This window comes from Thamnophis elegans, chromosome 15, assembly GCF_009769535.1.
Source record: "Thamnophis elegans isolate rThaEle1 chromosome 15, rThaEle1.pri, whole genome shotgun sequence".
Taxonomy (NCBI): Eukaryota; Metazoa; Chordata; class Lepidosauria; order Squamata; family Colubridae; genus Thamnophis; species Thamnophis elegans.
This window is the reverse complement of record NC_045555.1, coordinates 28,258,823-28,273,349: the sequence shown is the minus strand read 5'-3', so window position 1 is coordinate 28,273,349 and position 14,527 is coordinate 28,258,823. Positions and strand designations below refer to the sequence as shown.

Genomic DNA, 14,527 nt, shown 5'->3' with positions numbered 1-14,527 from the left:
CCACAAAGTGGGAGTGGACCTTTGACAGCGTTCTGTGCACCTTTAACATTTAGTCATGCCAGCCACATGACCACAGAGACGTCTTCGGACAGCACTGTCTCTTCGGCTTTGAAACAGAGATGAGCACTGCCCCCTAGAGTCAGGAATGACTAACACATATGTACAAGGGGAACCTTTATCTTAATGTTGTTCTTATTAAAACTATTCTATGTATTTTTTTTTAAGTTTTATATTCTCCCCTCCCCCAATATTACTTTCTTTTTCCCCTTTCTAGACCACCTCCCTAATAATGGCTCCCCTTTACAAATCCTCCTTTCCAGTTAAGCTGCTTTCCCCAAACACTCAGTTCTGCAGAGATGAAGAAATGGCCACATCTATCTGTCTTTGAACAGACTCTGATCTCCAGGAGAGAATCCAGGGAACATCTACCTTAGTTCCACAACTTCCCTTGATGGAAGAGGGGGGAAGAGAATTCCTCCACTGTGTCACTGGGAGTTGCCCTGTGACATCACCATCATCGCCTTGTCCAGGGTTCTGCTTCCAGAGGTTCTAACATCTCAAATAGTTCTCTTCATCTCCCAATCCCTACCCAGGTTGCTGTCTGAGGTCCTACAGAGACGCTGTGGCTAGTTTCATACATGAATGGAATTGCTTCCAATCTTCCGATTGTTTTTTTTACAAGGGGAGGAAAGGAAGAATGAGGTTGGGCCCCAGAAGAATATTTCTTAATGGAAACTGGCCCTTCTTTTCTTAGTGATGTCTTTTAGCTGAAAGTATAAGGAGAATCAACAAAGGCGTTTTCAGACAATATGATTGTCTTGGAAATCAGCAAGCAGGCCAGACCAGAAAATGAATATTACTGGTGGGGGTGGAGAGGGAGAGAGGTTGCATAATTTCCTTGAAAAAGGAAAAAGAAACCTTTTTCCCCTGGACTATGCAAGAGAAAGCATAAGGGTTAAAGGTTTAGAAAGCCTCACCGGCAAATGCCAGTAATAGCCCCTCTCCTGTTTAATGAAAGGACCCATAACCAAAGATGTTTGCCTTGACAGAACGGTTACACTCCGCTGCATATTGCTGCCAAGAAGAACCAGATGGACATAGCAACCACACTGCTGGAATACGGTGCTGATGCCAATGCTGTGACCAGACAAGGCATTGCTCCTGTGCATCTGGCTTCCCAAGAGGGTCACATGGACATGGTCTCCTTGCTTCTCACCAGAAACGCCAACGTGAATCTCAGCAACAAGGTGCGGGGGCAACGGAGAGACCCCCTGCTCTCCCATGGCTTGTGTGCTGGGTTGTGCTACCACGCATTGTTTGCAATAACTCCAATAGTCCACAGGGAATCTTGTTCCATGACTGTGAGTTTTGCATGACCTTCAGTCTCTGCCCTACGCAAGGATGTGGAATAGTTTGCGAACCAGATTTAATGGCATTAATCTGGTGGGACAGGAGAATGAAAACTCTAATCCAGGACAAATATAGATCCCTGCCTGGCATAGGAGAGTCGTGTGAATCCTAAATATTGAATTCTGCAAGGAATAAAAAAAGGTTTAATGAGATGTTATCAGATTCTCTTAATTCTTTCTCTCTCTCAGAGAGAGGGAGAGGATAGATGGTAATAGATAGAAAATAGATACATAGATGAGAGAGAGAGACAGGGAGAGAGGGAGAGAGGAGAGATGGTAATAGATAATAGATACATAGAAGAGAGAGAGAGAGAGAGATTAGATAGGATAGGTGATGATAGATAGATAGAGAGATAGAGAGAGACAGACAGACAGACAGAGTAAGGAAGAGACATCTAACGCTTATAATTCACTTGTCTTACACCTCTCTTTATTTTTGTGTCCTGGTGTCAAATGATCTTGCTTCTGACTCATAGGACTGAATTGCAGGGATATTGTAGTTAACTCCGGTAGTTCTATTACGTCTATTGTAAGTTTACTATAGAACCACAGACCACGATCACATGGAATTGACAAAATGAGAATTAACCAGTTAATCTTCACTGAACTGATGCAAAACGTACATAAGATGAAGTGAGAAAATTCCTTTTGCAGCCTGTTGCCTTGAACATCAAATGGTGCCCCCCCCGCCCCCCGATCTGACAGCAGGAACATTTATTCTGCCCTGAGGCTTGTAGAAGACCAAGTATGATGGAACAAAGTAGGATTGTGGTTGATAAAATGTTCAGGTCAGGCATTCGATGGGCCTGTGGTATCATTCTTAAAAATTGCAGTTGCTGCTTTGGGCACCATTGAGATCTTATGTATAGTCTTTTTCCATTGTAGGAAAATGCAGCACTGCAAGGAAACTCACAGTATCTTTTTGATTCATTTTGTATATGCCAAATTAATGTTCAGGATGAATAAACCATGAGGAAAGGGCTCCTGGAGTAGTTGTGCTGTGCCAGCATGATAGTATAATGTGTACTATATTGTACCCCAACACAAACAATAGTACCTCCTTTATAAAACATGGCAACTCATTTGTTTGTTTACCATCTATTCCTTTTTCAGTCTTTAATTGTCTAATTTGACATATCTGGTTGAAATGTGTATTGAGCACCACAAGTGCATTTTCTATTGCCGTCTTGTTAAGCTCAGGAGGAGAGCACTGGCCTTGCTGGGCATTAAACCCAAGCCCTGATGACATTAAGCTGGCAGGAATAGCCAACACCTTAGAAGGTAGGCTCAAGATCTAGGTGGCTCTTGACAGATTTGAACACTGGGCCCTATCTCACAAAATGAAATTCAATGTAGAGAAAAGTAAAGTCTTACACTTAGGCAAGAAAAACCAAAAGTACACATATAGACTGGGTGAAATTAGGCATAATAGCAGTGACTGTGAGAGGAACTTGGAGTCTTAGTGGACAACCACCTAAATAGGACAACCAGCAGTGTGCAGCGGCAGCCAAAAAAGCCAATGCAATCCTAAGTTGCATTGACAGAAGGATATAATCAAAATCAAATGAGGTACTAATACCACTGTATAAAGCCTAAGTAAGATCACACTTAGAGTACTGCATCCAGTTTTGGTCACCACACTATAAAAAAGATGTTGAGACTCTAGAAAGAGTGCAGAGAAGAGCAACCAGGATGATTAGGGGATTGAAGGCTAAAGGATATGAAGAACGGTTGCAGGAACTGGGCAGGCTAGTCTAGTGAAGAGAAGGACCAGGGGAGACAGGATAGCAATGTTCCAATATTTGAGGGGCTGCCCCAGAGAGGAGGGGGTCAAGCTATTTTCCAAAGCACCTGACGGTCAGACAAGGAATAATGGATGGAAACTGACCAAGGAGCGATTCAACCTAGAAATAAGGAGGAACTTTCTGACAATGAGAGCAATCAACCCATGGAAAGAGAAGTTGCCTTCGGAAGTTGTGGGAGCTTCATTACTGGAGGCTTTCAAGAAGAGATTGGACTGCCATTTGTCAGAAATGGTATAGGGTCTCCTGCTTAGGCAGGGTGTTGAACTAGATGACCTACAAGGTTCCTTCCAATTCCATTTATCTGTTAAAGATCCTTCTGCCCAAAACTGATTTGCTGTATGTGATTTGCAGAGTGGTCTTACTCCACTGCACTTGGCAGCCCAGGAGGACAGAATCAACGTGGCGGAGGTGCTGGTCAACCAAGGAGCTGTGGTGGATGCACCCACGAAGGTAGGATTTATGGAAAGATTATATTTAAAGAATCCCAGAAGGGCAAGTTAACATGGGTAAAACCACTCTGTCCATCCCACCGCCCTTTCTGACTTAGGAATTGTTTCTTGGGTCAATGGCACCGTTGTTCAAAAAAGGTATAAACAAATGAACAAACAAATAAATAAAACACCACAGCTGGGTGGGATTATGGATGCGGCTGATCAGATCTCTTCTTGGGCCTGCCCAGCTGCCTATGGACTCCTTTCTGGGCCCTACTATTGTATGACTGATGTCATCACTATGTTATCCAGTCTGTGGATGGATGGTCCTTCTCATTTCTACCATAAGGCCTACCTCAAAGCCTCAAATACTCTGCCTCCCTCAACCCCAGAGGCACTGTTCTGTTTTGGAACTGTTTAGCTGTGAGACCTGTGACCTTGTTGGGTGTCTTGGACAAAAAATCCAGTCACAGGAGGTTCAGACTACAATTTCCAAAATCATAATAGTTGCTCCCCGGGCTGGCTGAGACCTATAGGAGGTGTGGCCCTAAATCTTTGGATGGTTGAAGGAGTTGAAAGGCAGTGATTGATTTTTGCATGGTTTTTCTTCAAGAAACTTGTGGACTCCTGGCCAAAAATATTGATGCAAAAGGCAGGCTGAGGAACTTCTCAAATCGGGAGGAGTAGATAAATTGGACAAATTCTCTTCCTTTAGATCAGGCGAAAGAAGATGCTTTCCTTCATTCCCTCTGTAGCCTTAAAAACAACAACCACAACAACAAACCAAAACCCAGACTCATTTTGAATAGGAGGCCCAACTGCCTACCTGGGTGAAGGCAAGCTGTGTGGTCTTTCTGCCCTCCTGCTTAGAGAAGGACCCAGGCTCCATTGTGGACATAATAACAGACAGCCCAGCCAGCTAGTCTGATGAAAGGGTTGCAGGCTCTTTCTTTTGGCAGTGGAAAAAAGTCTGCTCCAGTAATAATTACCTGCCCTTGTCCTCTTATCAAAGGTCGGGAAGCTGATTACCCTGTCATAAATTTGGTGCTGGCACGGTTGCCTGAAGTAGCAAAATCCATGGAGGGGAAAAACAGGCAGACAGAGAAGACGAGGAATCCTGCACATAAACACATGACATAAACCATCACATTTAAGGCCCAAATAAATTAGCAAACCAGTTGGAAACTGGATCTGTTTCAAAAACACCAGCCTGAGGATGGCGAGCGAGACCTCGCCAAAATGTTGCCAAGACAATCTTGATCTTATACAGGAAAAGACCTGAATACAACAAGACCAGCATACCTATACTCGTTAAAATCTACAAACACACACACACACACACACACACACACACATACACACAATCTTCCATACATATAATGCAAACATAATATATATAAAACTCTAAACACAAAAGAAAAAAAATATAAATATTACAGCGCAACCCCCCCATTCCTTTCCCCCCTTATTTTTCTTCTATAAAAACTACCCTGTTTCTCTGAAAATGAGGTTCCTTGCACCTCAAAAATAACAAGACCTCCCCCAAAATAAGACCAAGTGCTTATTTTGAGGGGGTGGGGGTTGGGGTTTCAAAAGAAAATAAGACCCTGTCTTATTTTCCGGGAAACACGGTAAAAGATATACAATATATTCCAAATGTGCCCTTATCCTCTCCAAAACAACATATATTCTTGAGTAGGTTTATTCCCTTTGTCTTCCACAAACACTGTTTTTAGAAAATCCTCCCATATTTAATTATAGTTGTTTACTTTAATCATCCCTTTTTAAAATTTAATTTCTGTTGGTATTTTATCATTTGTTGCCATACTCCAAATTTCATTATACCACTCATTTCTTTGAATATCCTAATTTCATCCACAATATTTAGCCATCACTAATCTAGGGGCCATTATCAAATTTACAATCAATTCCTTTTTTGTTTCATTTATATCCTGTTTTTCCACCAGCAACAGTAATGCAATCCTCGGTGACATATCTAAATTTATATTTAAAAGTGCTAAACACTTTTAAATGTCCCATATTTTTTTGTGGACTATCACAATCATACCACATATGTCTATATGTTCCAACCTCTTTCTCGCACCTCCAACAAATATTTAACATCTATTTGATTTAATTTACGTGGTGTTAGGTACAGGTGGTGATTCTTTCTGTTTCTTATTCTATTGTGTCTTTCCAGCACATTCAGTGTTTTCAGTAAATCATTTTTTTAAAGCATTTCCTGACACCCAGATGCACTGGCAATTTAATTAGAAGCCTAGATGGGACCCTGTTAGCTTGCTTAGTGCTCACTGTAAAACAAAATAGTTTTAAAGGAAGGACAGGAGACAGCATATCTCAAACTGGGTCTGAAATGCCGTCTCAAAAATGATGACATTGCTGCAATATTTAGGGATATTTTCATTGCATACTTTGAATTATTTACCTGGCACAGAGAATAGTAATCAAGATTTGATGTGGGAACCTGATAGTCCAGTACAAGGAGCAGCACTTGGCTCTCAGGCTAGATCAGTATGAAAAGGGTCTCCGTACCTGGAATTCACCTGTAAGAAGCCATTCATGTAGATGTTGACTGTATCACTAGATGGCATCACATATACTTTGCGCTCCCCTAAACCAATCCAGAAATTAAATTTCCTCTGCCAAAAATGATGTACAGTGAAACAGAACTGTGCTCAAGGGTTGTGTTTGCACATCGTATCTACTAGGTGCTTTTTTTGCAGGGCATGTTAAGTTTGTTTAGCATTACACTTGATTAGGTTCTTGTGAGATAAGTTCAACTTGTTTGGTTAGCTTACAATTCAATGCATTGTTGAATCCACCAACTGGTGTATTCAATAACCAGGTCAAGTGTAATCTCATTTATTATCCTTCCTTGTTTAGATGAAAGAAAGGAAATTATAATGAATAGAAGATTAATTCATTTTGTTGTTTCTATTGGGTTTATTATGCTCCACCAATCAGTTCCATAAATGAAAGAGTGGAGAGGCTGTTAATGGCCAAAATATTCACATTTTGACTGAATTAAGCTGAAATAACATCAGGACAGGGGCATTTGGCTCTGTTTTATGTGAAATCTAAAAGGCTATTTGCTGTTAAATAGAAAAGATAGAACAGGAGCCAATCTTCCCAGAGGACTGCAGGCCACATTTTGCTTAAATCAGTGTTTTTCAACCTTGGTCACCTGAAGAAGCGTGGACTTCAATTCCCAGAATCCCCCAGGATCAGTTGAAGTCCACACATCTTCAGGTGGGCCAAGGTTGAGAAGCACTGGCTTAAATCTTCTGAATGGTCTTGCAATACCTCAAATTTTGGGCTGATTTTCAAACCAGGTTCATGTTCCAAGAACTGCAATGATGCCAAGGAAGGCAACAGGGCTGAATACATAAAAGCGGATGCTTGTTGACCTCCTGCTGAATTCTCTGTAGTCCATCTGACCTTCTCCATCCAGAGATACTGGGCAGGGCTGTGACAAGGAAAATGATGGTCCTTTTCCTTGCTTAGCTCTATGAAGCAAAATTTGCTGGTAGATTTTCTCAGTAGGTCAGTGTTTCTCAGTACTTGTGTCATAGGAATGTCACTGTATTTTAAAAACGAATAGTGGATGCCACCATAAAAATGTGAACATAAATGCCTATGTTTGCTCTCAAGTGTGCAAGTGAATAAATAGCTGCATTACTAACTTGCATCTAATAAATAAGTACCTGTGTCTCAAGGAAGAGGTGTGAGAATCTGTGCAAGCAGGTCTGGAGGGCTTGTATTTGTGGTGCAGTTGTGCATCAGAAAAGATCACATTACCTTGACCCTTTTGTGAACTGTCCCTGTCCTGCGTTCCCAGCTCACTTTTGCTAAATAAGCATCTGTCAGAATGGAGAGATAATATTCTCTTGATGCAAATGATAAGGCTTAAATTGCTCGTGAATTTTAAGGGTAATTGTGGTGATCCTTAAAGGTCTGAAGACACCACTGTCTCCTCCTTGTCATCAGCATTTTTGATGGAGCAGAATTTTCTCTCTCGGGGGTTCCCCCCCCCTTTTTTGATGGTATAATCCTTGGTGCTTCCTCCTCAATCCTACAATGGATATGTTCATTGTGACAGGAGCCACACAAAAAAGTGATCACCTTTGCCATGTGTCCACCCAGTGTTGCATTTCCCCAGAGTTGCTCAGGTGAACATTTCTGGCCAGCCAGGCCCCTCGCATTTTGTGAGACCCCATGAGACAGGATAGTTGTGATGGAATCTTTTAGCTCAGCTTTATATTTGCAAGGGGACTTGAATCCAGAACTGGACTTGGCTCAAAGTCCAGCAGTCCGTCTGATCGAGGCAGCTTTCCCAACCTACAAAGTTCCCAGCTAGCACCACAATTCCAAAATTGGGGTATGGATAAAATATGGCTGCTACCTTTCTTTGGTGCCCCATGGCCATAGTGATTCCGTAAACTGAGTCCATCTGCTTTTTGGTCCAATGTGTTTTTTGAACCTTTTTTAAAAACACAACTGAATGGTACTTCATCTGACTGCTAGCTGTAGTTCGGCAGTTCAAATCTCACCAGGCACAAGGTTGACTCAGCCTTCCATCCTTCCGAGATGGGTAAAATGAGGACCTAGATTGTTGGGGGCAAGAGGCTGACTCTGTAAACCACTTAGAGAGGGCTGTAAAAAGCACTATGAAGCGGTATATAAGTCTAAGTGCTATTGCGTTTGCTACTTTAGACCTTGGTGGGGGTTGAAGAGAAGACTTAGAGGCTAAATGCATTACGTTATTTCATTTAGTGCTGTATTAATCATCCTGTTGTTCTTTTTTGCACTTTCCTTTCTCTGGATTTAATTTCAGATGGGCTACACTCCATTGCACGTTGGGTGCCACTATGGAAACATAAAGATAGTTAATTTCCTCCTGCAGCAATTTGCAAAAGTGAATGCCAAAACCAAGGTGAGATTCCCATCTCTTGTCTACTTTTCTCTGTGTGGATGAGGATGGGTGAGTTCCTGGAGGGTCTCCTGCAACAGCCCCCTTTCACTTTTTTTCTCCCTAGAACGGCTACACCCCCCTGCACCAAGCCGCTCAGCAAGGACACACCCACATCATCAACGTCCTGCTGCAGAATGGTGCATCCCCCAACGAGCTCACTGTGGTAAGAAATTGGGTGGGTGGGGAGATCTTGGGTCCCACTTTTAGCTTCTTCTTTGGCTGGTAACTGCTGCTCTTTTGCTTGTGTTCATAATTCTGGGGTTCTCAGAAGGGAAGGATGCAGCTCAACTCTCCATATATATGTCATGGGGGGGTTTCCTTCATGTCAGATGTGTACCAGGGGGGTCTCCTCATTCTCAAGAAGCAGATTGCCCATGGACCATCCCTCACTCTTGCCTATGGATGGCTTTCATCGAGAAGCTCAAGGGCAGCTCATCCCTGTCTCAGGACAGTTGAGCTGTTTTTGCTATCTGGATTTTCAGCCAACCTTGAAGGGGTTTTCCTCACCTCTCCGTTCTGCAATTTGCACTTAAAGTATCCCTTTTCTTGGAATTCATAACCTTGGTCACAGATGGAGTGTCGATAACCCCAACTGTCTCTGTTTGCTCTTCAGTAATTGGTTGTTCAAGCCAGACTTTACTTTTCTATTTGTTTCCCATGGAAACGGCCTCAAGCTAACCCTTCCTAGCAGATAGCAGCTAACAGTTCCTGAAGGAAAGCATGCTGGACCTCTAGTTGCCTCTTCAGTGGAGAAGCTGGTAGAGTCCCTCTTCTTAGAAAACTTTTCCTCTTCTAGAATGGGAACACCGCCCTGGCCATTGCCAAACGACTGGGCTACATTTCTGTCGTCGACACGCTGAAAATAGTGACGGAAGAGACAATGACGACAATTGTAAGTATGGCTACCTGTCCATAGGCAACTGCTGTGTCTTTCCAAAGAAACAGACAGAACAGAAATGCATCTGAGGGGGGTCCTTGGTGCTCTCTGAGCTTGGTTGCTTTCCTGCAGGCATTTCATTATCCTGATGATATTTCCTAGTTTGGGTGATGAAACATCTGCAAGTCAGAGAGCACCAAGGACCTTCATTTCAACTTTGAGCTACAGACATTCTCCTTTATTAGACATGCATCTGGCTCCATGCCAAGGCAGTTTGTCTACCTTAGACCAGAGCTGGGTGGCTGGTCCTCAGAATGATTCAGGATAGCTTGGTTTCTATTACAGAATCCTCTCCAGGTGGGTGTTTTTCTTAAAAACGCAGCAGGAAAGAGCAAAAGGAGCCAGTTTTGGAGAGCTGGAAAATTTTCTACGGCACCTTTCCCACAGTCCAGCTCAAGAGACTGACCTCCCCGCCTGGTTATAAGAAGAGGTTGGCTGGTGCGCTTCAGCCTCAGAAGTTCCCATGGAGACCTTTGTCTCCACCACTGAACAGCGTCTATCTGAGCTGAGAGCTCAGGCCTTAGAAGCGGGAAAGGGAGTGCTGAAGGGAGATGAAAAGTCAACTGAGGGAGGCTCATGGTAGACCCATCTTGGCTCCCTCCTCTTTTATTTTCAACCATTTCAGAAATTCCTAATATAATCTCAGGCTTGCAAGTTGCCTTACAGAGCACCTTGCAAATAGTTTTACAGAGGCAGGTTTAAAAGAAAAGAACTAATGGAAAGCAGGGCAGCAAGTCCTGTAAAATGGATCAAGACAAAGAGAAGCAGAAGAAAGGGAGCAGTGAACACAACTACTGAAACAACAAGGAGCAGCCAGCCGTGTTGTATTGGGAAGGTTGTGTTCTCCTAACATTGCATCATGACATCCGTTCAACGTTTTTTTTGTTACCGATTGGCAGACCACTACCCTCCTTTTGTCTCGTTAGTTTCCGCACTCATGAAACAAATAATTTAATGTTCATTGTTTATTAGATTTAGGGTGGAAAAACTCAAGATGAAGTACATAAAAAATCCTCCCACTTCCCACCCCCCATCCGCATAGGCTAGGTGGGGCCAACTGGCCCAAGGTCCTTGGGGTGCTTCTGTGGGTAAAAGAGGGGGTTCCTTGAACCCCAGTCTTTCCCACTCCACCCCAGACCTCCCTTATTAGGAAATCCCAGGGCTGTGGAGTAGATGGTGTGTATATGGAGGGTGGGGGGAGAAAGCAACGGAAAGTAGCTATAGTAGAGTTGCCTGGAAGCAGCCACGTAGAAACACACCTATGGGTAGCAGTAGAAATTGCATCATATTCAGACAGTGGGGGGTGATGGGGGCCGTAGTCCCACCCATCTGGAGAAGATTGGTGTGCACCAGAGGTGTCAAACTCAAGACCCGGGGGCCGGATCCAGCCTGCGAGGTGGTTAGATCTGGCCCATGGGGCCACCCTGGAAACAATAAAGGCCTGGCCTGCGGTCCCTCTGCCAGTGAAAATGGAGCTCTTGAGGGCCTCATGTGCCCCTTCCGAGCTCCATTTTCACTGGCCGAAGTTTGCAGGAAAGTGGAGCTCGGGAGCCCATTTTTGCTAGGAGAGCACTCGGACCACCACAGGCACCCCCAACACGAATGAAGTTGAGCTGACCACGCCCACCCCGGCCCCCAGAGGTTAAACACAGCCCTGATGCGGCCCTCAAGTAAATGGAGTTTGACACACCCCTGGCTTACACAATGACACGGGCATCCCTTTGAGTATTTTCTGTAATGACAAAAGAGGCACATGAAATACTGCAAGGGATTGGGAGGGGGGACACACACTGTTTCATATAGATTATTATTTTTACAACGGTTTCTGGAGGACGTTACTGATAATTTTAAATTGAACTGATGCCGCTTCTTTCTTTTAAACAGACCGTCACAGAAAAACATAAAATGAACGTTCCAGAGACCATGAATGAAGTTTTAGACATGTCGGATGATGAAGGTACGTGGAAGATAAGACAGTGTTAGCTGTGCCTGAAAGATAACTTGTTATTAAGAAGACTCCCTTTCTGTGGGGTTTTCGATTAAAATTGCAATGGTAAATTGTTTCCCTGGATTTGTAAAATGAGCCTAACATTTTGTTCACTTGAATTGTGCAGCATGTAAAGTGAATGTCCCTGAAATTCTCAGTGAAGGTGAATATATTTCAGACGCTGAAGAAGGTATTTCTGGCGCCTTTTCTCTCGGAGTTGCAGTGGACTCTGCCCTTTAGAGTTTCCACTTTTTCTCCTAACAAGCCGCCTATCAAAGCTGCATATACACTACAGTTTGTACTTCTGGTGCAATGCCAACGGGAGGCTGCTTGGCCTTTTCCCCTTAGACCAGGCAGCTGAACCTGCCTTGCCCTTGTCCTTACAAGACGGAGCCCCTTCTGGGCATGCAAGAATCTAGTATGATTGTCCTCCATTTGTGGGCCCAATCAGTGGGGGTACCATAGATGAGGTGGCCGCAGTGGACCTGTTCTTTTTCTTTCATTGCACAGGTTTACTTCAGAGCTGGAGTCCCAACTAGCATTAACATACCTGTAGTGGCTCAGTGGCTAATACGCTGAACTTGTTGATTAGAAGGTCGGCAGTTCAGCGGTTTGAATCCCTAGCGCCGCATAACGGAGTGAGCTCCTGTTACTTGTCCCAACTTCTGCCAATCTAGCAGTTTGAAAGCATGTAAAAATGCAAGTAGAAAAATAGGAACCACCTTTGTTGGGAAGGTAACAGTGTTCCGTGCGCCTTCAGCTTTTAGTCATGCCAGCCCCATGACCACGGAGACGTCTTCGGACAGTGCTGGCTCTTCAGCTTAGAAACGGAGATGAGCATTGCCCCCTAGAGTTGGGAACAACTAGCACATATGTGTGAGGGGAACCTTTACCCTTTTATAAACAGAAAACAGAGAGGTTTGGGGCATATCCAAGAGTTTGAGGATGCATCTTCAGATGGAGGTGCTAATTGTCCTCTCTACAATCTCAAGAGTCCTGCAATAGTGATCTGTTTTGGGAAATGTTTTGCATCAGATTGGCTGATCCCAGTTTTGCAACAACTTTATATTTTAGAGAAGCATGTAAAGAACAATAGCACTTGCTGCATTTTGGCGGGGACTTTAGGGCAGGCCATCATTGGGGAAGGAGGGTTCGCTATATTACAGAGATCCCTCCTTCCGGCCCTAGGAGTCCCACTCCAAGGTCAGATGGCGCGAGTGATCAGGACCCTGGTCTCAGGCTGCTGTCGCTAAATGCCAGGTCTGTGGTTCATAAGCCCCCCCTCATCCGGGACTTGATAACCGATGAGGGCGCAGACCTGGCATGTATTACTGAAACATGGCTGGGCACGGAGGGAGGAGTCCCCCTCGTTGAGATGTGCCCAGCCGGATTTCAGGTGCTACACCAGCCGAGAGCCCAGGGAAGGGGTGGCGGTGTGGCTATTGTAGTCCGGGAGTCTTTAGTACCTCGTAGGATCCCTGCTCCGGAGCTTGTCGGGTGTGAGTCCCTGCTGGTGAAGCTGGACCTCAAGGGTCAAGTGGGTCTGCTGCTTATGTACCTGCCTCCCAACTGCGTTGCAGCAGCCCTCCCCTCGCTCCTCGAGTCAGTAGCCGAGCTAGCAGTTGAGTTCCCTAGACTTATAGTTCTGGGGGACTTCAACTTGCCGTCGCTCGGTGAACGCTCTGACGGAGCGCAGGAGTTCATGGCTTCCATGACAGCCATGGGCTTGACCCAGGTAATTCGAGGCCCAACCCACTCAGCGGGTCACACGCTCGACCTCGTATTCCTCTCGGAGCAGTGGAGTTATGATCTTGGTCTGAGGGGTAATGAGATCATACCCCTGTCGTGGTCAGACCACTGCCTACTGAGGCTAGACTTCCAGAGGCCAAACCCCCACCGTAGGGAGGAGGAACCGACCAGGTGGTTCCGCCCCAAGCGACTGATGGACCCTGTTAGGTTCCAGACGGAGCTTGGGGTTATTCCAGATACTCTCGCCCACAGTTCGGTGGAGACCCTTGTCGCTGCCTGGCACTCGGCAGCTTCGGGGTCTCTAAACCGGATTGCGCCACTACGGCCCCTCCGGGTCAGCGGCCCCCGGAGGCCTCCTTGGTTTACCGAGGAGCTCCGGGAGATAAAGCGCCGGAGGAGACGCCTAGAGCACCTGTGGAGATCAGACAGGTCCGAATTGAACCGGGCACTTGTAACAGCATGCACCAAGGAGTATACTCGCGCTTTAAGATCGGCAAAAAGAACACACATTGCCTCCTTGGTAGCGTCCGCCGAGTCCCGCCCAGCCGCCCTGTTTAGATAACCCGCTCCCTCCTAAATAGGAGGGAGACGGGGGACCCCTTACAGGGTAAGGCTGAGGAGTATGTTCAGTTCTTGGCGGACAAAGTTGCCCGGTTTCGAGGGGACCTGGACTCCACTCTTGCAGAGCCAGCTGAGACACAGGGGAAAGACTTGGCAAATCATCTCTGGGTTGAGTTTCAGGAAGTTGCCTCTGGGGATGTGGACAAGGCTATGCGAGCTGTGAGTACCTCCACTTGTGTACTGGACCCGTGTCCCTCCTGGCTGGTTGCCAACAGCAGTGAGGTGACACGAGGCTGGATCCAAGCGGTTGTTGTGGCATCTCTTCGGGAGGGGCACTTCCCCACCGAGCTTAAGGCAGCGGTGGTGAGACCCCTTCTGAAGAAACCGTCTTTGGATCCAGCTGTTCTTAATAACTACCGTCCAGTCTCCAACCTTCCCTATGTGGGGAAGGTTGTTGAGAAAGTGGTGGCCCTCCAGCTTCAGCGTACCTTGGAGGAAGCAAACTATCTTGACCCCTTCCAGTCCGGCTTCAGACCAGGTTACAGCACAGAAACCGCTTTGGTCGCATTGACCGATGATCTCTGGAGAGCTAGGGATGGAGGCTTTGCGTCCATCCTGGTTCTCCTTGACCTCTCAGCGGCTTTCGATACCATCG

The 14,527-nt window shown here is 45.4% G+C and overlaps 1 protein-coding gene across 1 annotated transcript in view; it reads left to right on the top strand.

The window, feature by feature from the left end:
- Nucleotides 1–14,527, top strand: part of ANK3 (ankyrin 3) — a 309,147-nt gene that overhangs the window by 217,231 nt on the left and 77,389 nt on the right. The window contains 7 exon segments of the mRNA XM_032231543.1: nucleotides 1,050–1,247; nucleotides 3,566–3,664; nucleotides 8,501–8,599; nucleotides 8,703–8,801; nucleotides 9,435–9,530; nucleotides 11,460–11,532; nucleotides 11,690–11,752. Coding sequence (XP_032087434.1) covers nucleotides 1,050–1,247; nucleotides 3,566–3,664; nucleotides 8,501–8,599; nucleotides 8,703–8,801; nucleotides 9,435–9,530; nucleotides 11,460–11,532; nucleotides 11,690–11,752 — 727 coding nt within the window.